The sequence below is a fragment of the Vidua chalybeata genome, chromosome 12, assembly GCF_026979565.1.
Source record: "Vidua chalybeata isolate OUT-0048 chromosome 12, bVidCha1 merged haplotype, whole genome shotgun sequence".
In the NCBI taxonomy this organism is placed as follows: Eukaryota; Metazoa; Chordata; class Aves; order Passeriformes; family Viduidae; genus Vidua; species Vidua chalybeata.
In genome coordinates, this window is record NC_071541.1 from 980,536 (window position 1) to 1,005,030 (window position 24,495).

A 24,495-nucleotide genomic window follows, 5' to 3' on the forward strand; every position below is an offset into this window, starting at 1 on the left:
CTGCAGCCTTCCAGCCTCAGCTCAGGCTCCTTTCATGAAATAATGAAATTAATAAAAAGTGATGTATGAAAACCTCATCGCAGAGAGGAAACAGGTGTTTCAGAAATAACCCTTGATCTTCCAATCATTAAAACATGTCGTTATTTCACTGGTTTCACTGATCATTTAGGATTTATTTTCTTTCTGTTACGATTTCCCAGATTTTGCTGAGCCCAGTAAGCAGTTCAGAACCTCTGCCAGTCTCCAGGCTGCAGCTTCTTGCTCATGCAGAGCTGTGACAATTTAATTCAGTTCCCAACAAAGGAGCTGCCTTCTCCCCACACAGACACGGGGCACTTGACACCTGCAGGAAGCCCTCAAACCCAGACACAATCTGACTGAATTTGCAGGGTTTCGATCTCTTAATCACTGCAAGATGAGGAATGAATTATGGAGAGGAGGACAGGAGTTACACAGGTGTCACCAGCCAGGGTGTTTGTCACTCAGGGCACGTTCCTGGCAGTTTGGGCACCCGAGGGGCTCCCATGAACAGCATCTTCAGCTTTTCACTGGCAAAACACAGCTGCGCTTCAAAACTTCCAGAATTTCACTGTGTGAGCACTTGAGGTTTAAAGTCTTCCATATTTTGGGCCTTTTGTCCTCCAGGACATGATCACAAAATGCACACTGAGCTCCTCACTCAGATCCAGCCTCTCTCCAGCACAGCCTGGCTCCAGCCCTGGCTGCATTGATGGCAGCACCTCTGCAAGGAGGGCAAGGCCCAAAGCAGGGCCAGCAGGGTGGTCCCAGCTCAGGACAGGGCCAGCAGGGTGGTCCCAGCTCAGGACAGGGTGGTCCCAGCTCAGGACAGGATGGTCCCAGCTCAGGACAGGGTGGTCCCAGCTCAGGACAGGGTGGTCCCAGCTCAGGGCAGGACCAGCAGGGTGGTCCCAGCTCAGGACAGGGTGGTCCCAGCTCAGGGCAGGACCAGCAGGGTGGTCCCAGCTCAGGGCAGGATGGTTCCAGCTCAGGACAGGATGGTCCCAGCTCAGGGCAGGGTGGTTCCAGCTCAGGACAGGATGGTCCCAGCTCAGGACAGGATGGTCCCAGCTCAGGGCAGGGTGGTCCCAGCTCAGGACAGGGCCAGCAGGGTGGTCCCAGCTCAGGACAGGGTGGTCCCAGCTCATGGCAGGGCCAGCAGGGTGGTCCCAGCTCAGGACAGGGTGGTCCCAGCTCAGGGCAGGGTGGTCCCAGCTCAGGACAGGGTGGTCCCAGCTCAGGGCAGGATGGTCCCAGCTCAGGGCAGGGTGGTCCCAGCTCAGGACAGGGTGGTCCCAGCTCAGGGCAGGATGGTCCCAGCTCAGGACAGGGTCGTCCCAGCTCAGGACAGGGTGGTCCCAGCTGCACGGGGCTGAGCAGAGCTGTTCCCCAGCAGGAGGATGCCCGGCTCTGGGGCTGGGGACACTGAGAGCAGCAGCAGGACAGGCCATGCTGTCCCTGTCACACACAGCTCCACTGCCCCACCTTGGGAGGCAGGAGAAATCCCCTGGAGCAGCAGGGAGCAGGGATCTGCTCACAGAGCAACCCCTGCCCAGCCCCAGCTCCATGGTGGGGGTCAGCAGGGGACAGGAGGGATCAGTAGGTGACCCAGGGGGTGTCAGTAGATGACAGGGGGATGTCAGTAGGTGACAGGGTGTGATCAGTAGGTGACAAGGGGTGATCAGTAGATGACAGGGGGATGTCAGTAGGTCACAGGGGGGTCAGTAGGTCACAGGGGGTGTCAGTAGATGACAGGGGGTCAGTAGATGACAGGGGGTCAGTAGGTCACAGGGATGTCAGTAGGTGACAGGATGTGATCAGTAGGTGACAAGGGGTGATCAGTATGTGACAGGATGTGATCAGTAGGTGACAGGGGTGTCAGTAGGTGACCCAGGGGATGTCAGTAGGTGACTGAGGGATGTCAGTAGGTGACGGGGGTCAGGCGGGGGCAGCAGGTGCCCGGGGCCGTGTCTCACCGTTGAAGTTGACGCTGCGGATGTACTTGAGCAGCCTCTTGCCCCCCGCGTGCTCCATCTCGGGGCACAGCCCGGCGCTGTCGGCGCACAGGTCGCGGTTCATGTGGTGCAGGGCGTGGGCCATGGCGTACACGGCGTCGATCACGAACTGCACCTTCCCCTCCTGCTCGTAGGGCGAGTCCTTCCCGATGCGCTCCTGCCCTGCGGGGACACGGGGGGCACTCAGGGCCAGCGGGGACAGCGCTCCCCTGGCACCGAACGCCAGCGGAGCCGCGCAGCGCTCGCCGAGGAACCGCGCCTTCGGTCAGCACCGTAAAACGTTCTGAGCTGCAGCGTTATTAACGAAAACATAACCAAACCTCCGTCCTTGCTGCCGGAATCACCGACTCTTCTCGCGAGTTACTCTCTGTAATCCAGAGAAACCAATGCTGCCCTGCTCGCGATGTGAAGCCCGAGCCCGCAGGGAGCTCCTCAGAGCCAGCCCCGGGCTCGGACCGCTCCCAGAGCCCGGCCCTGGGCCAGGAGAGCACTTACAGCCAGGCACAGCTGGAATTTAAAACCTGGTGTTCTGTTCTGCTGCAAATCCCGGGCTCTAACTGAAAGTCAAAGCCGGATCAAGGGAAGGAAGAGTCACTTCAGAGAAGCCACCGAAGGGGCTGCGGAGGACTGAGGGACGTGCCGGCAATTAACGGGCAATTAGCGGGCAATTAACGGCACCTCGGGATGCTGCCGTCACTGTCACCACTGCTCCCCAGCCTGCAGAGCCTCAGAGGCCCTGCCGAATCCCGTGAGTGCCTCTGAAATCCCGCAGCAGGAGAGAACCTTTGGAATCCCCAAGCTGATCCGTGCTCCGTGTGGGAGCCGCTCCTGTGCGGGAAGCACGGCCGCGGAGAGCTGTACCCCGGAGAGCTGTACCCCGGAGAGCTGTATCCCGGAGAGCTGTACCCCAGAGAGCTGTATCCCGGAGAGCTGCACCCCCGAGAGCTGTACCCCGGAGAGCTGTACCCCAGAGAGCTGCACCCCGGAGAGTTGTACCCCGGAGAGCTGCACCCCGGAGAGCTGTACCCCGGAGAGCTGTACCCCGGAGAGCTGTACCCCCGAGAGCTGTACCCCGGAGAGCTGCACCCCCGAGAGCTGTACCCCAGAGAGCTGCACCCCGGAGAGTTGTACCCCGGAGAGCTGCACCCCGGAGAGCTGTACCCCGGAGAGCTGTATCCCGGAGAGCTGCACCCCCGAGAGCTGTACCCCGGAGAGCTGCACCCCCGAGAGCTGTACCCCAGAGAGCTGCACCCCCAGAGAGTTGCACCCCCAGAGAGCTGTACCCCGGAGAGCTGTACCCCAGAGAGCTGCACCCCGGAGAGCTGCACCCCCGAGAGCTGCACTCCAGAGAGCTGCACTCCAGAGAGCTGCACCCCGGAGAGCTGCACCCCAGAGAGCTACACCCCCGAGAGCTGCACCCCGGAGAGCTGCACTCCAGAGAGCTGTACTCCAGAGAGCTGCATGGCCCAGGAGAGCTGTACCCCAGAGAGCTGCACCCCCGAGAACTGCACCCTTGAGAGCTGCATGGCCCAGGAGAGCTGTACCCCCAGAGAGCTGCACCCCGGAGAGCTGCACCCCGGAGAGCTGTACCCCAGAGAGCTGCATGGCCCAGGAGAGCTGTACCCCCGAGAGTTGAGCTGCACCCCCGAGAGCTGCACCCCAGAGAACTGCACCCCGGAGAGCTGCACCCCAGAAAGCTGTACCCCAGAGAGCTGCACCCCCGAGAGCTGCATCCCCCCGGGCACGGAGCGAGCACCTGGGGAACGGAGGGGCTCTGCAGGTGGAAGAGCAGGGCACGGGAACTCAACCACGGGCAGGCAGCAGAGCTCAAGAGCAGGGATGGAAGAGGTGAACCTAAACACTGGAAGTTTCAGGCTCCAGCCTTAGTCCCTCCCTGGCCCTGGGGCTGCAGAGGGAAGTGTGGCCTGGTGGCCGTGGCCTTTGTGCTCTTCTGGCCACCTGAACAGGTCAGGGGGCTCTGCAATTAGGCAGCAAACCAAGCAGGATTTTCAGAGCCTGGAACGAGGCACTGCAGGCTGAGAATCAGGAATCTGATTTATTCCTTTCCCCTGAAACTGTCCATTTGTCCTTGGCAGTGCCCAAGGCCAGGTTGGACACTGGGGCTGGGAGCACCTGGGACAGTGGGAGGTGTCCCTGCCATGGCAGGGGTGGCACGGGATGGGATTTAGGGTCCTTCCAACCCAACCCATTCCATGCTTCCATGATGGTTGAAGCACCCTCTACCAAAAGCCGCCCAGTTTTGAATCTCAACACTTCTGGAAGCCCTGAAATCCTGCAAACAGCTGAGCAGAAAAAGCGAGTTTCCAGCTGGTGAAGTTCCAGGCAGGGTCCTTTTCATTATTCACTCCCTCTCATTGATTACAGAACTTATCAGGATTTCAAGCCCTGACAAGGAAAATGCCTTTAAGTGGTTTCAGCTCTGTAACCAAATGAGCAATGCAGCAGGAATGGATGCCAGGGGAGGGGATTGGGATTGAAATGCTGCACACAAACAACACTGATAAGCCACAGCAAGTTCCAGAAGCACGGCCGGGCACACGCACAGCAGGAGGAAAACCTGCAGCAGTGAAGAGATCTGGGAGAGGAACCCAAGCAAAACGCACCTGGAAAAACCTGAGAGCAATGTAACTGTCCAAACACGAAAATAGTGAAGGTTTTCAAATCTCAGTAGGATTTCCAAGAACAAGGATGCTTCCCTGTGCTGGAACAGCCACTTAGCTGGGTAATAAACATCAAGAACTGTGCACAGTAAATCCAGATGTGGAGACAAATGTAACTGCTCACCCCACACATGTCTGAATGTACACAGCTGGGAGTGTGCTGTCCTTCACCAAAACACAGGCTGAGCTACCTCCTAAAGAGATTGGACTGCAATTAGAAGTTGAACCCAAATCTGAAGCAGCAAAGAACCTGCAGAGCAAATGTTATGATTATGAAATGTTATGGGCCAAATATTCTGCAGACTTCAAAAAAACCCAGCAAATAACCAAATTAATAGGCCTGTCTGAACAGTGTTCCCTCCAGTTTGTGTCATCCTCCTGCTGTTGCAGTGAGCAGCAAATCAGGCCCAAAGTCCATTTCCAGGCAGGAATAAACCAGAAGTGATGGGCACAATTTTAATTCCAACTTCAATATTATTGTGGGGAACATTTCCCCCTCCGAGGCTGAGCTGAAGAAGTCAGGCAGAACGTTTCACCACAGGCTCCAGGAACAGCTCCCGTACAATGGGAGTGCAGAAATTCAATTATTAATTACTCTGCAAGAGAAGGAAGCTCCCAAAAGGCACCAAGTTCCTCCAGATGAAAGCAGTAGGAGCAGTGCTGTGGGCGCCTCTGGGGAAGGGGCAGGAGAGACCAGAACCCCCAGCACAGACCTGTCAGGACATCCTGGGGGTCCCACGGAGGGCAGGCTGGAGAACCAGCCTAAAAAATGGGTGCAGCAAGAAACCACGAGCCCCTCTGTGCTGTCAGACCAAAACCATGGAAAGTACAAACAAAACCCATCCACACCATTTCTGCTCCTCTTTGAACTGCACCATTTCTGTCTTTGAGAACTGCACCATTCCTGCTCCTCTTTGAACTGCACCATTTCTGTCTTTGACAACTGCACTATTTCTGCTCCTCTTTGAACTGCACCATTTCTGTCTGTCTTTGAGATCTGCACCATTTCTGCTCCTCTTTGAACTGCACCATTCCTGCTCCTCTTTGACAACTGCACCATTTCTGTCTGTCTTTGACAACTGCACCATTTCTGTCTTTGAGAACTGCACCATTTCTGCTCCTCTTTAAACTGCACAATTCCTGCTCCTCTTTGAGAATTGCACCATTTCTGCTCCTCTCTGAACTGCACCATTTCTGCTCCTCTCTGAACTGCACCATTTCTGCTCCTCTTTGACAACTGCACCATTTCTGTCTGTCTTTGAGAACTGCACCATTTCTGTCTATCTTTGAGAACTGCACCATTTCTGTTCCTCTTTGAGAAGAAGGTGCTTTTTTTGCTGGTTTTTCTTTAACGTGGAGACCTGCAGGAGCCACACACCACCGTGATTTGCTTCAGCAGTGAAGCAGCTGACGCCTGGGACACTTGAACACAACGTGATTTCAGGAGAACACACTTCTGTCCCACGGGTTTGCAATGAGTACCTTGGGATGTCAGGAGAAGGATGAAGCACAAAAGCAGTTTATTGACACGAGCATTTTTTGCTTCCAAAGGATCTATTTGAAGGTGATGACAAACAGTTTAACCCCCCCCTTCCTACTCGAGGCTCAAGTGCTCATCATCCTGATTCCTGAGAGACGCGGCGGCCGGGGCCGGCTCCAGGCACATCCTCGCAGGAGAACAACGCTGCAGCAAAGGCAGGGAAAAAAGCTCCAAGCACAGAGTGCTGAGAACAGAGAGGGAGAATGGCACTTGTTCCACCTCCCTCAGACGCCAGCAGTGAGATGCAGGTTTGAGAACTGCCGGGCTCCCTCCCTCGTCCCCGCGCGGAGCGGAGCAGTTCCCACTGCCTCTCCTTCAGCTGGTCCCTCTGCACTCACTGCTATCACCACACCACACAGGGCATGTCTGAGGAGGGATAAATAGTATCTCTAGGACAATTTTTATGGCATGTAATTCACACAGACAGACATCAAAATCCCCTCCGTCGGTGCTCACGCGAGATGAGTTCAGAGACTGCTTCAGTTCCTGAAGAATTGAACACATTTCCAAAGGGTCTCACACAATAGTGCTGCTGAGAACCTGGTGATAGTCATCATTAACAAGAGATTTAATTTAAAGATTGTGGAGTGCTCACGGTATCAAACAGGCAGCTCTTATTTGCACAAGGTGGAATTCGGCAGCTGGGGACGTGCTGGCAGAAAAATATCCACTGCTCATCCACCCCCAGCACCATCACACAGCCCTGCCTGGGGACAGCCACTGCCCCAGCCCATGACCCAGCCTCTGCAAATACCCTCCCTGATGCTCACTGACAGCACAGACCCTGCACACGCTGCCCTGAGGGGTCTGAAGGCTTCTCCACATAAGTTCTTTACATGAAAATAGCTGAGAGCCTGGGCTCGAGAGCCACCAACAATATGCCAGGGTACATATTGTAATTTGGAGGAGCAGAGGATGACAAGGAGGCCTCTGTGCAGTGAAATCCCTGCACTGTCACCTGACAAAGCCCTGTAACAGCTGTGCAGTGACAGAATCCCCTGGCCCAGCCTCAGCTCTCATTAGAGACAAAAGCTTTTATCTCAGCACCACCCAGCAAGCCCCATGGGATTTCTTGGGGAAGGCGGATGAGCTTTTACATTCCTCCTGCTCACCACACAAAGCATTGGGTAACGCTCCAGCCCAAACTCTCTCCACACTCCTCTGGGCCAGGACCTGTGTCCAGGAGTGCTGAGCTGCTCCCTCCACGCTCCTCTGGGCCAGTTTTCAGTCAAAGTGAAACAAATAATCCCATGAACTGATTTCCCCTGATCACAACACAAGGCAATCATCCAACCTGACACATTTCAGCTGCTGCTGGGACATCTGAAGCGGCTGGGGGAAGGCTGGGGTGGCCATCAGGTGACAGCACTAGCTGTGGCTTCTGTGTCACAGAGGCACATTCTGCCCAGCGCTTCTCCAGGGTGTTCTAGTCATGGAATCATGGAATCCCAGAATGGGTTGGGTTGGGAGGGACCTTGTGGATCACCCAGTGCCACCCCTGCCATGGCAGGGACACCTCCCACTGTCCCAGGCTGCTCCCAGCCTGGCCTTGGGCACTGCCAGGGATCCAGGGGCAGCCCCAGCTGCTCAGGGCACCTGTGCCAGGGCCTGCCCACCCTGCCAGGGGAAGAATTCCTTCCTAAATTGTTCCATCCTCCATGTAAAACAAACTGCAGCCCCCCTTCACTGAAATAAAAGCATTGCTGGCCCCACATTGCCCAGCAGAGGAGGGGAAGGAGGAGTTAATTAATTACCTGTGCATTTCCGGTCCGTGTCCTCCTTCTTGGAGCCAGTGATGGTCAGCTTGCAGTTGAAGTTCTCCTCCCAGTACTCTGCAAACCACACGTTCCTCCTGTTGTTCTCCAGGGTGCGAGAGGTGAAATAGGTGTCAAAGCCTGCGGGAGGAGAGGGCAGGGTGAGTCCTGGCTGTTCTGCACTGGGCAGCTGCAGCCTGGGCACAGACAGAAATGCCCGAGGCACTGCCCTCGTGCCTCCCTCGGTACCCAGCACACGGCTCTGTCCACGTGAGGGCACCGTGGCAAGAGAGAAAATCCACGTTTCCTCACCAGCTGCATCCTGCAGGACAATGACCCTAACTACCAGGTGTAAAACTGGGCAAGACAAATGTAAGACAGACCAATATTTCAGAAAGTTATAAGGAAAATGCATGGACTAGAGATGTAACAATAAGGAGTGGAAATAAATGATCTTGGGCTGAGCTTGACACTAATTTTGCTCTTGGCCTGCCCAGACTTCCAGGGGAGGCATCTCCATCTCGGCAGGCTGTCAGCAGCAGCTCTGTGCACACAAATCCCCCCTGGGGCCAGCGGCCAGCACCACCCTCGCACATCGTTCATACCCTGCCGCTGTCCCTCTGCCCTCCGGTGTGCCCTGGCCAACGAGGCTTGCAGGGGCACACATCAGTCAGTGCGTGCCTGTGCTCACACACACAGCCTGCTGTGCTTTCTCATGCCTCTTCTCTGGCAGCAGCTGCTCGGAGGGAGCAGTGGCACAGCCAAGAGCTCCTGGCACAGAGCAGGGCAGCTTTGTCACCTGCGTGTGCCACCTGTGCTCCAGAGGTGCCACGGACGGGCGAGGCTGTCCCAGCCTGCAGCCCTGTCACAGGCTCCTGGCACCCCAAACCCTGCTGGCTCCCCGGGCTCTCCAGAGCCAGCTGTACCCTCCCAAAGCTCGCTGCCCCTCTGGAGCTTTGTGCCTGTTCTCCCAGGGAGCTGTGGCAGCCCCAGCAGGAGCAGATCTCACCTGTGCTGGGGCTGCAGCGGGCAGCAGCAGAGCTCTGCTGTTGCCCTGATTTTTAAAAGTGTGAAGTTTTCTTTTCTAGTTCTTTTTGAAAGTTTTAAAGTTCTTTTAAAAGTTTTCCATGCCTTCTGATGCTTACATATTTCTACTGGAGTTCTCACGCTGTTCATGTAAATAATGATTGTTTTGCATTCTTCTTTGTGGGGGGAGAGAATTGATGGATGTTGGTTTGACCAGTGTGGTTGGAGAGGTGGCAATTCCGTCCTCCAATCCACGGCCACTTTTGGAATTCTATATATTGCGAGGTCAGAAATAAAATTGGCTCTTTTTCTCTTTTGAACTTACCAAGCTTCTGTGTGCTCATTTCGTGTCCAATAACGACACTCTGCCTGCACCCAGAGCCTCTGCCCCTCAGGGGACCCTCCCACCTGCCTCCCAGGCACAGGCACAACTGGAGCTTCTTCTTTCACTAAGGAAGTTGTGGAGGAATTCAGATACCCAAATCCAACCTGGGTGAAGCAGACCAGGGGTGGAGAGGACCTGAGAGTGCTGCTGTGCCCAGAGGAGCCCCAGGTGAATGATCTGCCACCCTACAGGTGCAAACCCCCTGGGGATGGGCATCTCAGGGGATGCTCTCCCACCCCGGGCACCCCGGGAGAGGAGGGTGCAAGGATGGCAGCAATGAGCTCTCACAGCCCAAGGCACCCCTGGCACTGCAGCATCCCACGGCTCTGCAGTCAGGAAGGGCTGCAGAGGCACGTTCCATGGAAAGGGGAACCTTCCTGGAAAAGGGGAACCTTCCTGGAAAAGGGAACCTTTCCATGGAAAGGGGAACCTTCCTGGAAAGCAGAACCTTTCCATGGAAATAGGAACCTTCCTGGAAAAGGGAACCTTTCCATGAAAAGGGGAACCTTCCTGGCACTGCAGCCAAGGACTTCCTGCTGCAATAGGTGGGGAAAGTGACTCAGGCTGGCACAGCACAGCCTGGAGCAGAGTCTAAGGAAAACCATCTGGCACGGTGGAATTAGCACGACAGTCCTTCCACCAGGGAGAAAACCAGCACAAACCCCGTGTTTTCAAACTGCAAAGCAGACTGGGAATGGAGTCTGTCACCAGATGACACAAGGAAAAAAGGACGCACCACTGGTCACGATGAAGAGACTCATTTATTTTTTCTGACTCCAATCTTTTACAGTTCTCAAAAGGTGCCAGTGGATTGGAGGGTGAACGTGCCACCTCTCCAAGGACACTGGACAAACTACCTGTACATCAAATTTCTCCACCTCTATGAAAGAATTCAAAACAACAGGTTGTTTACAGAAAGTCGTGTGGGAAAGTTCTCTACAAGAATGTCAACTCAGAAGGCTTTAGAAAACTCTTGATAACCAGGGCGACAGGGGTCAGTCCCCGTTCTCCCTGCTCTGTGTACCAGTGACCCAGCTCTAGCCTGTGCTTTCCCAGGGCTGAGCCTGCTGCTCTCCACACATCCCCGGCTCCGAAGGCACAGCCCACGTCATCCCCAAACACCAGCCAGCAACACCAGCACCGAGGCCTTCCAGACACAGGCTGAAAGCTAATGAAAATTTTACCTGCAGCCTCGCCAGCAAAGGATGCAGTTCATTACGACCAGAAGTAGGTGCCTCCTACAGGAGAGGCAGCAGGAGGGTGCCAAGCCCAGAGCACAGCCCCAGCCTGAAGCACTGCAAGCAACCCATGGGAAAATGTAAGAAAACCACCGGAGCAACCCTCAGTGCTGGGCTGCAGATTTACTGAGTGCTTGGCTGCACTCTGTGAGCTCCACTCGACTCCCCAGCCCTTCACGTGGGGACTGCAGCCTGGAATGAAACCTTGCCAGAATGAAATGCACCCAAATGTAGGAAAAGAGAGACCCCGGGATGGCAGAGACCCCCATCTCTCCCTGCTCTGTTTGTCCCGAGGCAGGGATTCACCTGGGCCTGCCACAGAGTGAGTAAATAATTGGTTAAAACTCCTGGGACACCTGTTGCAGCTAACTAATGCCAAATTAGTGATTTAGGAACATTTCTGTGCTCTCTGGAAGGGCCAGCACTATTTCTCTACCCAAACCGTTCTGTGAGTCCACGATTGCCATTTATAGGATTAAATTTCCTAAGGAAAATATTCTCATGGATGGGTCAGAAGAATATTCAGAAAGCAGCCAGGTTTTACGGACACACAACTGAAACGTTTTCCTGTAAACCTGTGTGTTTTGGTTTTCCTCCTAATGAAAAGAGCATTTCAAAGGGGATATCCAGTCCTAAGATCTACAATATCCATATGGCTGGGAAAGAGCACCAATAAACCCTCCCCACGTGCCAAACTCACTGACCTCTGGGGAAAGTGCTCTGTAACTTAATAACACAAAATCAATGAGTCCTGATAAAACTGTAATAGAATTCCCTATGAATTACTCTGAACCTTTACAGATTTAATAACAAATAATAACATTCCCATTGATTGCTTTAATGATCCCTCTGCATTCACGGGCAGGAATATGGATCCCTATTAAAAAGGGAATGATTTTTACCACTCTTTTCTGTTGACTGGGCCAAGAGGGTGAGTGACAGCGGGATGGGTTCAGGGCTGGACAGAGCCCTGGTCACTCCCAGGGGTCAGCCCTGTGCAGCCAGCCCTCCTGCACTGCAGATCCTGGCAGGTCCTGCAGAGCCCCTGCCAGAGGCAGCCCCTGGACACGGCCCTCCCTCCCAGCCTGCCAACAGGGATCTGGCATGGTTTGGGCTGGAAGGACCCTAAAGCCCACCCAGAGCCACCCTGCCATGGCAGGGACACCTCCCACTGTCCCAGGTGCTCCCAGCCCTGTCCAACCTGGCCTGGGACACTGCCAGGGATTATTTTAGCAGCCAGGACTGTTCCTACTCTTCCCACAGCGCTGTCCTGCAGGCCCATCTGTGCCACTGGAAATCCCAAATGCTTTTAGACCCTTTTTAGGACTGAGCCTGACCCACGAACACTCAGGTGAACAAGGCAGATGTTCTGACCACACACCTGAGCCTGTGCTTCACCTTTCTGACCCCAGGACATGCAGACAGCTCACACCCACAGAGCTGAGCTTGAGAGTGCTGGGCTCAGAGGCTCTGGGGACCAGATGACCCAACAAAACACGCTGGATGCTTAAATGCAAACGCAGGAACAATCACTTCTCACCCCTGTTCGTGACCAAGCACTGCACTGGTGTGACAAGATTTAGTGATTCCCCAATGTTCTCCATATTTCATACTTTAGCAAATTACTTTTTCAGCAAATACCTCTAAGAGATATAAATAGTCCTTTTATGAGATTTTCCAAATTACAATGAATCTCTTATTACTTCAAATCACTGTGATTTGATTAAATCATTATTTTTACACACAGAAAGATGATACTACCTAAAGGGTTCATTTATTTTCCACCACGGGATAAATACGTACATGAACTACATTGTGATGAGATGAGGGGAGAAAAGGGGGAGTGTGGAGGGGGGAGTGGGGGAAAGGGAGAGGATCCCAAACCCTGTGGAGGAGCTGGGCAAGTCCAGGTGAGGGACAGGGGCAGCAGCACCAGGGATGCTCAGAAGAGCCTCTCGAGTGCCAGCCAGGAAATAAACCCTGCTGACCCACTGCAAACCCCAGGTGATGGGTTTCTAACCCGAGCCTGGCCCCGCTGCCTCCCTGTGATGCCAGGTCCTGGCTGGGCAGGGCTCGGCCCCCTGCCAGGGCTGGGAATTGCTCATGCTCGGGAGCCAAGCCAGGCTGGGGCTCTGCCACGGGCAGTGGCACCTCGGGGACTGAGGGAGCTGGGTTTGTCACCAGGAGGGCCAGGAGCACCCCAGGGACAGCCTGGCAGCAGGGGTTTGTCACCAGGAGGGTCAGGAGCACACCAGGGACAGGGACAGCCTGGCAGCAGGGGTTTGTCACCAGCAGCCAGGAGCACCCCAGGGACAGCCTGGCACCAGGGGTTTGTCACCAGGAGGGTCAGGAGCACACCAGGGACAGCCTGGCAGCAGGGGTTTGTCACCAGGAGGGTCAGGAGCACACCAGGGACAGCCTGGCACCAGGGGTTTGTCACCAGGAGGGTCAGGAGCACACCAGGGACAGCCTGGCACCAGGGGTTTGTCACCAGGAGGGTCAGGAGCACACCAGGGACAGCCTGGCAGCAGGGGTTTGTCACCAGGAGGGTCAGGAGCACACCAGGGACAGCCTGGCACCAGGGGTTTGTCACCAGGAGGGTCAGGAGCACACCAGGGACAGCCTGGCAGCAGGGGTTTGTCACCAGCAGCCAGGAGCACACCAGGGACAGGGATGGGCTGCAGGAGACAGGCAGGGGCAGCCAGGAAAAGCAGATTTTCACCCTGTGAAGTCGAGGTGAAGTCAGGGGATGCAGGGCTGGGCTGGCACCAGTGGCACCAGCAGCAGCCAAGGGAAGCTCCCAGCACCCCCAGCAGGAGCAGCCTGTGAGTCCCAGGTGCCACCAGCACCAACACAGCAGGAGTTTAGAGGGACCTGTGTCACCTCTGGCTGGCCATTGCACCAGCACACGCTGCAAACCATCCCCTTCGTGTGTCACAAGGGACTTCAGGGGCTCAGGGCTTATTTAATAAGGAAAATCATTAAGCCTAATTAAACCACGGAATTATTGAGCCACTGCATTTGCCATGTGCCTCGAGTTCTCTCATTGTCAGCCCAGGTGGGAGCAAATCCAACATATCGACCCAATTTCACTGGAGCAGGGATTTGATCAGTTTATGATATTTTTGTTCTTCTATTTAGTCCCAAGGATGTCCACACTACTGACAGCCAGTTATTTACCCACACAGTAAATCACCACCTCCTATAATTATTGATGCCAAATGAGTTGAAAGCAGCTACTCAAACACTTTTCCAATTTTCCTAGCATTTAACCCAAAGCAGTTTCATTTACTGGCATTAAATCGGGATAGAAGCATTAGCTGGGGAATGACAGCATCAATTTTAGGACAGCAAATCTCTCTGCAGATTTTATGCTGCTGCCCAACCTCACACTGTGGTGTGGTATTAAGACAGTCTACAGATTTTTTTTTTTTTTTGACCTTTTTGCTCTGTAAAAAGGCCATAAAATAAATGATTTCATTAACTTCCATCACGCCATGAAAGTGCTTTGCAGCTGTTTTCTTTTTCAATAATTGCAGATTGTAGCTGTGCAGAAGGGGGTTTCAGGTGGTGTCACATTTGACTTTTTCTATCCATGACATAAACCACGTGCAGAGGAAATTCCACTGGGGGCAGATCTGGGACTTTTGGGCTGTTCTCTTGGGAAATAGATAGATACTGGCTGAGTGTCACCCTTGGTACCACAATATCAAATACACAGCTGCAGCGGGATCCTGAGCCAGGTGCTGCGTGAGGCAGCCCTGGCAGGGAAAGGTTCACACACGAGTTGTTATTATTCATTATTCCACATTTCACAGCCCTCAGGCGCCTCTCCCTCCCTGGGAGCTCCCGTGTGTACGGCACCAGCAGCACAAGCCCTGAGTTTGTCTCTGTTTCCATCTCCAGTGGCCCAGCTCAGCTGGGTTCCCCTGCTCAGGGGTTCCCCTGCTGCAGCAGGGCTGAGCAGAGCCTGGGCTCGGCCCCAGCTCGGGTTCTGCTGCTGCCCTGGGCTCTGGGCAGCCTCCCTTGGTCAGGAACCGCAGAGGACAGCTCCAAACAGAGAGCTCAGAGAGCTCCAGGCCCCCAAACCCACCCAGAGCCTGCATTTTCTGCAGCCCAGGGGGGCCTCCCAGGCTGGCACAGGGATGAGGGCACCCGGGCTGGCTGCACAGCTCAGCTGAGCACTCCACCTCTCCCTCCAAGGGCTCCTGCTGCAGGAGTGAGCAGCAGTTCTGAGAGCTGCAGAGTGCCAGCCAAGGGCCACCCCAGCCACGCCTGGCAGCTTTAGCTGCACCTCCTGGAGCAGAATCCTGCCAGGAATTCTTCCCTTCCTGCTGCCCGCTTACTGGAGATGGGCAATTTGTTTTGCCAGGATCTTTATCCGTGAAAAAAAAAAAAAAATCCTTTTCCTCACACCTGAAGGTGAGCTGGAAGCTGTTCAGCAAATAACAGAGCAGCTGGGGCTGCCCCTGGATCCCTGGCAGTGCCCAAGGCCAGGCTGGCCAGGGCTGGGAGCAGCTGGGACAGTGGGAGGTGTCCCTGCCCTGGCAGGGGTGGCACTGATGGGATTTAAGGTGACTCCCAACCTCCAGCTGGATGTTTCTGCCCACCAGTTTCCCAAGCTCCAGCTTCCCAGGGGCTGCTCCACAGATGGCCTGTGCCATTTGAATCGTGCAGAGCAGCAGAACCTGAGATGCAGGAGGTCAGAATGCAGAACATGAGGGAGCTTTCCTCCCCGCCCAGCAGCCACTGACAAAACGCCCCAGCCTCTCCTTCCAACTCCAGTCACTCACTGCATCATTTAAATCAGGGTGAAAATACAGAAATCCCTCTCTGCTGGGATGCAGAGACTGCAGCAGCTCCCGGAGACGCTCAACAGGTGAAAATTGTAATACAGAATGATAATAAAACCAAAATGCAAGGGGCTGCTCTGCCCAGCCTGGCTGCACTGAATCCTTCAGAGTTAAAATCACAATAAAGAGTTATAATAAAACAAAAATGCAAGGGGCTGCTCTGCCCAGCCTGACTGCACTGAGTCTTTCAGAGTTAAAATCACAATAAAGAGTTATAATAAAACAAAAATGCAAGGGGCTGCTCTGCCCAGCCTGACTGCACGGAGCTCTTCCCACGCCGAGCTGATTTCCTCCCTGTCCCTGTCCCTGCCTGTCCCTGTCCCTGTCCTTGCCCATCCCTGTTCCTGTCCCTGTCCTTGCCCATCCCTGTCCCTGTCCCTGTCCCTGCCTGTCCCTGTCCCCCATCCCTGTCCGTGCCCATCCCTGTCCCTGTCCCTGCCTGTCCCTGTCCCTGTCCCTGTCCCTGCCTGTCCCTGTCCCCATCCCCATCCCTGTCCCTGTCCCTGTCCCTGTCCCTGTCTGTGCCCATCCCTGTCCCTGTCCCTGCCTGTCCCTGTCCCTGTCCCTGTCCCTGCCTGTCCCTGTCCCCATCCCTGTCCCTGTCCCTGTCCCTGTCCCTGTCCGTGCCCATCCCTGTCCCTGTCCCTGTCCCTGTCCCTGTCCCTCCCTGTCCCCGTCCCTGTCCCTGTCCTTGCCCATCCCTCTCCCTGTCCCTGTCCGTGCCCATCCCTGTGCCTGTCCGTGCCCATCCCTGTCCCTGTCCCTGTCCCTGTCCGTGCCCATCCCTGTCCCTGTCCCTGTCCCTGTCCGTGCCCATCCCTCTCCCTGTCCCTGTCCGTGCCCATCCCTGTCCCTGTCCCTCCCTGTCCCCGTCCCTGTCCCTGTCCTTGCCCATCCCTCTCCCTGTCCCTGTCCGTGCCCATCCCCGTCCCTGTCCCTGTCCGTGCCCATCCCTGTCCCTGTCCCTCTCCCTGTCCCTGTCCGTGCCCATCCCTGTCCCTGTCCCTGTCCCTGTCCCTGTCCCTGTCCGTGCCCATCCCTGTGCCTCGCTGCAGCAATGTCAGCAGCAATGCAGGGTGTGCCCTGCTCTGTGCAGCCTGCCCTGTGGGTGCCAGCTGCCCCCAGGCACAGGCAGAGCCCCAAGCACAGCCAGCTCCTGGCTGGCACGGGGACACGGCTGGGGACACAGCAGCTCTGGCCAGGGCTGCCCTGTCCTGGGCACGGCTGGCACAGGCTCTGCAGACACTGCCAGCCTCCCTGCACATCCCCTGCAGACAGACATGCCCGAGGAAATGGGAAGGGACCCCAAATCCCATCCAGAGCCACCCCTGCCCTGGCAGGGACACCTCCCACTGTCCCAGGTGCTCCAGCCCTGTCCAACCTGGCCTTGGGCACTGCCAGGGATCCAGGGGCAGCCCCAGCTGCTCTGGGAATTCACCCTGTGCCAGGGCCTCACCACCCTCACAGAGAATTTCTCCCCAGAATCCCATCTAAACCTCCCCTCCTCCCTCACTTGTCCAGTCACCCCCTGCTCCTGTGAAAAATCCCTCCCCAGCCTTCTCCCAGCCCCCTCCAGGTAAAGGAAGGGGCTCCAAGTTCTCCCCAGAGCTTCCTCTTCTCCCTGAGCAGCCTCAACTCACTGAAAGCAGAACCCAACCCCCTCAGCACATCCTTCCCTTTCTTCCCCAGGGGCTTTCACAGAACAGAAGCTCCTTGCTGTTTGACAGTGGTTTCCTGGCTCCCAGGCAGCCTGAGCAGTGCTGGAGAGAGCAGGGAGGGGGGCACAGGGAGGGCATGGCTGCTCTCTGCCTCTCCCCCCTCTCTCTGCCCAGCTCCCCTCGTGCACAGGCACCATCAGACACGGCCACAGCAGCTGCTCACACCCAGCCAGGGAAACCAGGGGTGCTCCTGGGGCTGGCAAACCTGGAGCCCTCCCCAGGCTGCCCCCAAGGCCAGGGGCCCTGCAGGGGACACCCCCAGCACCCTCCTGCCAACTCCCTGCACCCCTGCCGGGGAAAGCAAACCCCATTGCCAATTCACTGCAGGATTTCAGGAGCAGAGCACCCTCCAGGCGCCCATCCCTCATCCTGCAGGGCTCTCCCACCCCCAGCAGCCCCTCGGGGGTCCTGGCCAGCCTTGGGGACCCCCGGGCCAGCTCCTGGCTTGGGGCTCCCTTTGCCAGGGCCCCTGGAGCCCACCCCGAGGGGCAGCACGTGCCTTTCCAGGAGGATCAAAATCCAGCAGCTGCTGAGGGGAGGCTGAGCCAGGGCTGCCCTGGCAGAGCCACCCAGGCCTGGCCCTGCCACAGGTGCTGGGGCTGCCTGGGTGGAAGGAAACTTTTAATGGCTCTCAAGTCACAAGATAATTTGTATTCCCCTCTCTTCATACCAACACATTACCCAAATACATTATTTCCATAATGAGGAGATGAACATCTGTGTGGCTTCCCAAAATTTCAAGTGGCAATACTCGAGACAAGTATTCCCTCTTTGGGACTGACACATCAGCATTTCAAATAACTGCCACAACTAAAAATATCACTTGAATCCCAAGGAGGTCAAAGACAGTTCAGGTGTGGTTTAGATTTCGGGTTTTTTAGGTAAGGCAAACCAATTTGATTCCGCGAAATCGAGTCGCTGCAGTGTTGTACCAAATCATTTGTACTTGGGCCTGGTGAATGAGGTGCTCAGTGCAGGAGTGGGAAAGACAAACACCTGAAGCAGGGTTGTGTCCCTGAAAGCTGCTGTGGGAGCCCAGAGCTCTGGCTCAGGCCCCCCATGGCAGCAGAGCAGCCCCAGCTCTGGTGGCTTCACCTCCTCCTGCCTTCGGTGCAATAAACCTGCCCAAAGCCCCCGAAAAACCAACTCATCCCATTAGATCTGGAATATTCTTTGGAAATTCATGCTCTGGGAAGCAGCAGTTAAAGAGAGAAGCAGAAAACAGAAGGTGAAGATGAGGGCGAGAAGGATTTCTGCTTTGCACTGGGACTCGATGTCGCAGGGCCCTTCCCTCGGGGTACTCCGTGACTGGACAAGGGGCTGAGGGCTCCTGGGCACGGGTGGGCACCCAGAGGAAAGGACCTGAGAGGGAATGAGCAGTGGAAGCCTGCAGGGCAGCTCAGGGAGGTGGCCCTGTGGGGACCAGCGAGTGTCACCCCTGCTCAGCACAGCGAGCCGGGCTGTACCTGTGCCACGCAGGTGCTCCTGAGCACTGTGGCAGCACAACACGGGCTCGTTAGGCCTCATCAATATTCACAGGCAATTACACCGTCCTTCTTTCAGCAGCAATAATCAGTCTGAGGCGCCGGGCTCGCTTCCTTCCCGCCAGTTCTAACACAATTCATTGCCTTTGGAAGGTGGCACACAGCAGCAGCAGCCGCGGCTGAGCCCCACGGAGCTGGGAGTGCCCTCTCAGAGGGGTTTCTTGGCCTTTTTTTTCCTGCTGCACTTTTCTGCATTGCACTGGTGGAAGGTTCAGCCTGCCTGGCCCTTCTCTGCCAAGTCCCTGGTGTGGTGAGTGAGCCCAGCAGCTGTGTGCTGACAGGAGGAAAGGCTCTGCTAGCACCCAGGGGACTCCCCAGATGGACAGTGCCATGTCGTGGGAGTAAAGCTCTCCTGTGGCAGGCACACTCTTCTCTCTCTCAGGATTTTTTCATAGAAGAGCACAGAGGAAATAAAGAGAAAACAATTTCTATTTCTGCTCCTTGTTTTCCCCATGTGGAATGTGTTTGGAGAATTGTTTACCTGGGGTGATTGCTTGGTTGGATTCTGGTGAGGATTGTTTGGGGCTGGTGGCCAATCCAATCCAATCCAATCCAATCCAATCCAATCCAACCCAATCCAACCCAATCCAACCCAATCCAATCCAATCCAATCCAATCCAACCCAACCCAATCCAATCCAATCCAATCCAATCCAATCCAATCCAATCCAATCCAATCCAACCCAATCCAATCCAATCCAATCCAATCCAATCCAATCCAACCCAATCCAATCCAATCCAACCCAATCCAATCCAATCCAATCCAATCCAATCCAATCCAATCCAATCCAATCCATCCAATCCAATCCAATCCAATCCAATCCAATCCAACCCAACCCAATCCAATCCAACCCAATCCAATCCAATCCAATCCAATCCAATCCAATCCAATCCAACCCAATCCAATCCAATCCAATCCAACCCAATCCAATCCAACCCAACCCAATCCAACCCAATCCAATCCAATCCAACCCAACCCAATCCAATCCAATCCAATCCAATCCAATCCAACCCAACCCAACCCACCTGTGGCTGGGCTCTCAGAGAGGGGCACGAGTTGTGAGGGGTTAGATATGGGAGTTAGAACAGTAGGTTTGTAGTTTTAGTATCTCCTTTAAATAGTATATTAATGTATTATAGCATAGTTCTAATAAAGAAATCATTCAACTTCTGAGCTGGGGTCACACATCAGCATTTCTTGCCCCGGGCTCACCTGCATTCACAACACCCTCCCTTCAGCTGCACAGAGCAGGGCCCTCCCTGGGCAGCTCTCAGCTCTCACCCTGCAGCCACAGGGGCTGTGGTTTGCAGCCCAGCAGGGCCCAGCCCATGGATCTGCTGGCTGCTCCCCGTTGCCAGGAGCCAGCCCAGGACAGCAGGGAGCAGCTCCTCCAAACCCCTCTCCACCCCTCTGCTGTCAGGCAGGAAACACCTCCTGAACAGACCTGCAAAGCAGCAGGAGTGAAGTGGGCACTCCTGCATTCCTTGTATCATCTTTAAGGAAATTATGTGTATTATTCTGAGCATTATTTCCTAAACTGCTGCTTTCCAAAGCCTGTAATCAGTGAGGCATTAACAATACAGACTGGAAGACAAAAAGGCAGGGAAACAAACAAGGCAAGCCTTTCAAAGCCCTGTTCACCTCCCAGAATGAGCCCGGTTCTCTGTGTGCCTGAGCCTGCTCACCCAGGGCTGCCAGGAACACCCTCCAGGTGTGCCAGGGGTGTGACAGAGGGGCTGGAGCCTGCAGGGACCTTTGCTGGGATGCTCTGGGTGCCCCTGGGGAGAGCCAGGGTGGGGACCAGCTGCTCAGGCAGGACACAGCCACCACAAACACGCGCCACTGGTGCAGGGAAGGCACTTCTGGGGGTCATGCAGACTTTTCATTTGCTCCTTGCAAACTCTGCCCCATCAGAGCCTCCTGCAGGAGGGTGCCCCGGAGCTGCCACACACAAACAGCTTTTTAAAAATACAACCCTTCCCTCCTGGCTGGAAATAGCCTGCCCAAACACATCCAGCTGACAGCTCCCACGTCACATCACCCAGAGGAAAACTGGTCTGGAGGAGCTGCAGTTCAGGGTATCCCCCAAGCACTGACCCGTCTGCAGGGTGCTCCTGGGGGGGTGATCCCATGTAAACATGTCTGCAGGTGCTCGTCCCTCACTCAGCACTCCCACGCCAGCTGCAGGGTCCTGGAATCACACTGGAATCCAAGGGAGGGTGCCTGCCAAGCCCGGGGAGCAGTGCCCACCCCGCAGACCTGGGACACAAACCCCACAGCTCAGCAGCAGCTGGGCCCCAGAGAGCTCCTGGTTCTGGCAGTGCCAGCTCTGCTGGGGGCTGGCTGAGCAGCTCCTTTCATTTCAAGGGATCCAGAGAAAGCTCCTAAATCTCTGTTTTACGGCAGTTCTTTATGGTCCAATTAGAGCTTCCCACCTCATTTCTGTGCTGGGAAGCAGCAGCAGCAGCATTTGGTTCAAGCCCCATTTGGGACAGGATTTCTTGTTAATGCCCTGCTGGTTATGGGCTGTGTCCTGCACTGAGCAGTGGCAGATAATTCTCTCCAGTCCTCCAAAACCGTCACAGCTGTCTCCCAAAGCCCAGGGGAACTGAGGAGCTGAGCCCCACAGAGCAGCCAGGGGTCACACAGCAGGATCCAGAGTGTCCAGAGCAGGAGGGGAAGGTGTCCTGGTGAGAGCCCTTCTGCAGAGCTGCCTGCTCAGCCCTGCAAGGCTCAGTCCCACAGGGATGTGCAATTCTCCTGGCCCTGCCTGCCCCAGCCCCCAGCACTGCACACATTCCAGCAGAGGTTACCTGCACCCTGTGGGAGTCCAGGACACCCCTCTGGCTGCCCTGGCTGGCTCCAGACCCTGGCAGGGGGCTCACAGACCCTGGCACAAAGTCAAAAACACCTGTGGCTTCCATTTTAGCCCGTGGGAAAAGCTGCCAGCTCTGTGTGAGGAATTACAAACCACAAGGGTTTGAGCAGTGTGGTAGTTGAATTAACACAGGGTGGAAAACTGGAATTTTGGGGTTTTTAGAATGGGGTTCAGGGGGACAAGATGGAGGGATTTGGGTGTGTCCTGACCTTCTTCTCCTTCTCCTTGCCCTCCATGTCCTGCTGTGCTGGTGACACTTTTCTGTTGGTTTCAGGCACAGACACACTGTCCAACATCAATGACAGACATTGGCACGTTATTGTAACCACGGCACACGGAGTTTTTGGTATAAAATGTGAACACTGCCCTGAGGGCAGACAGAATGCCATGGCCGAGCTGCTGGGCAGAGCTCAGCAGGGCAGAGAGAGAATGTTCTAGAGAAGGGAAAATGAATAACCTTGAGAAGCCGATCCTGCACATTCAGACTCCTCCTTTGGCTGTGGGGCTGGGAGAACAAGGACTTTTACACTCTTGGGGTCATCCCAACACCCAGAGACACACAGACCCTGAGAGCACCCCAGCACTGCCCTGTGCCCCTGCCCCAGCCAGCCTGGAGGGGACAAGGAGCCCAGAGCTGCAGCCCCTCAGCAGAGTGGGAGGGAAAACAGCTCAGGGGGATGAGAGGAGAACTCAGGGCACGTGCTGGGGCAGGCAGCAAATCTGGGTCCAAACTACACCTCTTGTGCCTCTTCCCTTGGGATTGGGGTCCCCTCTGGCTTCTGGTGCTCCTGGGCTCTGCTCCAGCCAGGCTGCAGCCCCACAGCCCCCACGGAACAAACCCCTGGAGCCACATCTTTCCATCCCAGTTCCTCTCCAAAGCACATGGCTCACGCCCCGGGGACACAGAAAAAGCTGGAGAACAACAGAGGAGTGGAAAAGAGCCCGCACCAGGCTGTAAACAAACAGATAAAATTCAAAGGGAAGGATTTTACAAGTATTATTATGCAATAAACACTGGCCTCCTGCTCCCCTGAGGGAGAGGCAGGAAGGGCTGTGGGCAGCACATCATTCCCAGGGAATATTCCAGAGAAAAATGAACCCTCAGCTCCTTCCCTTTGGTGCTCAGGGGCTGTGAGGGTAAAACACTTCAGAGCCCTAAACAAGGAGGGAATCTCATTCTCAGTATTGCTTAAGTCACCACTCTTCCTTTGTTTTTTCTGAAGTTCATACTGCCCAAATAAAAAAGGAGCAAAGCAGCTCTTGTTGGAAATGAAAACAAAACAGGATTCACATCTCTTTGGAAGACAGACAACTGAAAATCCCAGGGCCAGTTTTGTTGGTTTGCAGCGCTTGCAGTTTTTAATTTTTTAAATATACAGGCTCATCCCTGTGCTGGATTTGAGCTGTCCCTCAAACTTCTTGCCCAGAGCTTCACAAACTCCAGCCTCAGCCCCATCCCCAGCCTCTGGAACTGACCCATGAATCTGAAATCTGTTTGAATCCCACTGTTCAGCTGCATCAGTTTTGAGCTCAGACAGTAAAGACTGCTTTTCTCCACATCAGCAAAGCTTTTGCCAGACTTTGTAAATAATTCAGATCAAATCTCTGTACTAGCCTCTGTATTTCTGCTCCAGCTGCTCCCCTCCTTGGTTCCATCTCCCTGGGAGCAGACAGAGCACACCCGAGAAAGGGCAGGAAGAGCCTTCCGGAGGGAGACAGGAGAGGAAAGCCCAGAGCTCTGCTCAGCCTAACACTGGCTGCAGCAGCTGGGAGCTGCCCACCCCACAAACCCTGCACGGCAAAAGGGACAGGAACCAGAGGGAGGAGGAGGTGAGCAGATCCCTCACAGCTGAGGTTAAGAGGAAAACAACTCCTGGGACTCAGGATGAGGCTAGGGAATCTCCTCTGGTGTCAGGAGGGCCCAGCACAGAGCCCCAAGGAGCAGGGTAGAGCATCCTGCTGCACAGCTGCTCTCTGAGCAAACAAACAAATCCATACAATCTCCTCTTTTTCCTCTGGAAGCCTCTCCAAGCCTTTCAAGTTCCCTGTACCTGGCTGGGCTGGCACTGGAGCGTGTTCCCAACTTGCCAAGGAGTGATTCCTCTTTCATGTGCACTTCTCTGGCTCACTGTCTACTGCAATTATGCAAATAAAATGCAACTTTATCCTTTCAGCATAATTACATCAAACACAATCAGGCTATATTAAGACTGACTTAAGAGGAATGAATTCAGTTCATCTAATGATTTCCTAAATCCCCCCCATGGGACTGTGGCAAAGAAAATTCTGTCCCAAGTGTGACATCAAGTACCAAGACAAATAACTGTGGATCTGGGGCCTGATCCTACAAAAAGCCAAGCACTTCAGGCCCCCTCTGGAGTCACAGGCTGCTGGGATATCCCCACTGTCAGAGAAGCAGGAACGTCAGCTGGTGCCTGCGTGCACAGGTGTAAAACCACAGCACACCTGCACTTCACACCTGTATTTTGAGCTGAAGTCATGCCTGGGGGCGAACAATAATTTGAAAAATGCTTTTTTTTTTCCTGTGCAATGAGCGTTTCAGCTTATGACCCGTGTGAGCAGCAGCCCTGCAGACAAACCCTGCTAAGCCATGAGTGCCGTGCACCCCCAGGCTCGCAGGCACACCCACGGCCAGTGAGCTGAGGCTCCCTGGCTGATTAGCCAAACATTATTCCCTTCACGTGGCAGAGGCAGTGTCAGTATTCAGGTCAAGGCACGTGAGCTGCAGTGCTCTCTCTGCTTGAGCAAGGCTTCTTAGGAGCCAACATATCCCAAACACTGCGTGGGACAGCGATAAAAGGAAAGGGAGAAAAAGACGAGATGC

At 55.0% G+C, this 24,495-nt stretch overlaps 1 protein-coding gene across 2 annotated transcripts in view; it reads right to left on the bottom strand.

The window, feature by feature from the left end:
- GRM7 (glutamate metabotropic receptor 7) overlaps nt 1-24,495 on the bottom strand; it is a 230,298-nt gene that overhangs the window by 69,592 nt on the left and 136,211 nt on the right. For both annotated transcript variants that reach the window (XM_053954017.1, XM_053954016.1), the window contains exons 5-6: nt 8,009-8,149; nt 1,995-2,195 (exon numbers count right to left, since the gene is read on the bottom strand). In XM_053954017.1, coding sequence (XP_053809992.1) covers nt 1,995-2,195; nt 8,009-8,149 — 342 coding nt within the window. The remainder of the gene's footprint in view (nt 1-1,994; nt 2,196-8,008; nt 8,150-24,495) is intronic.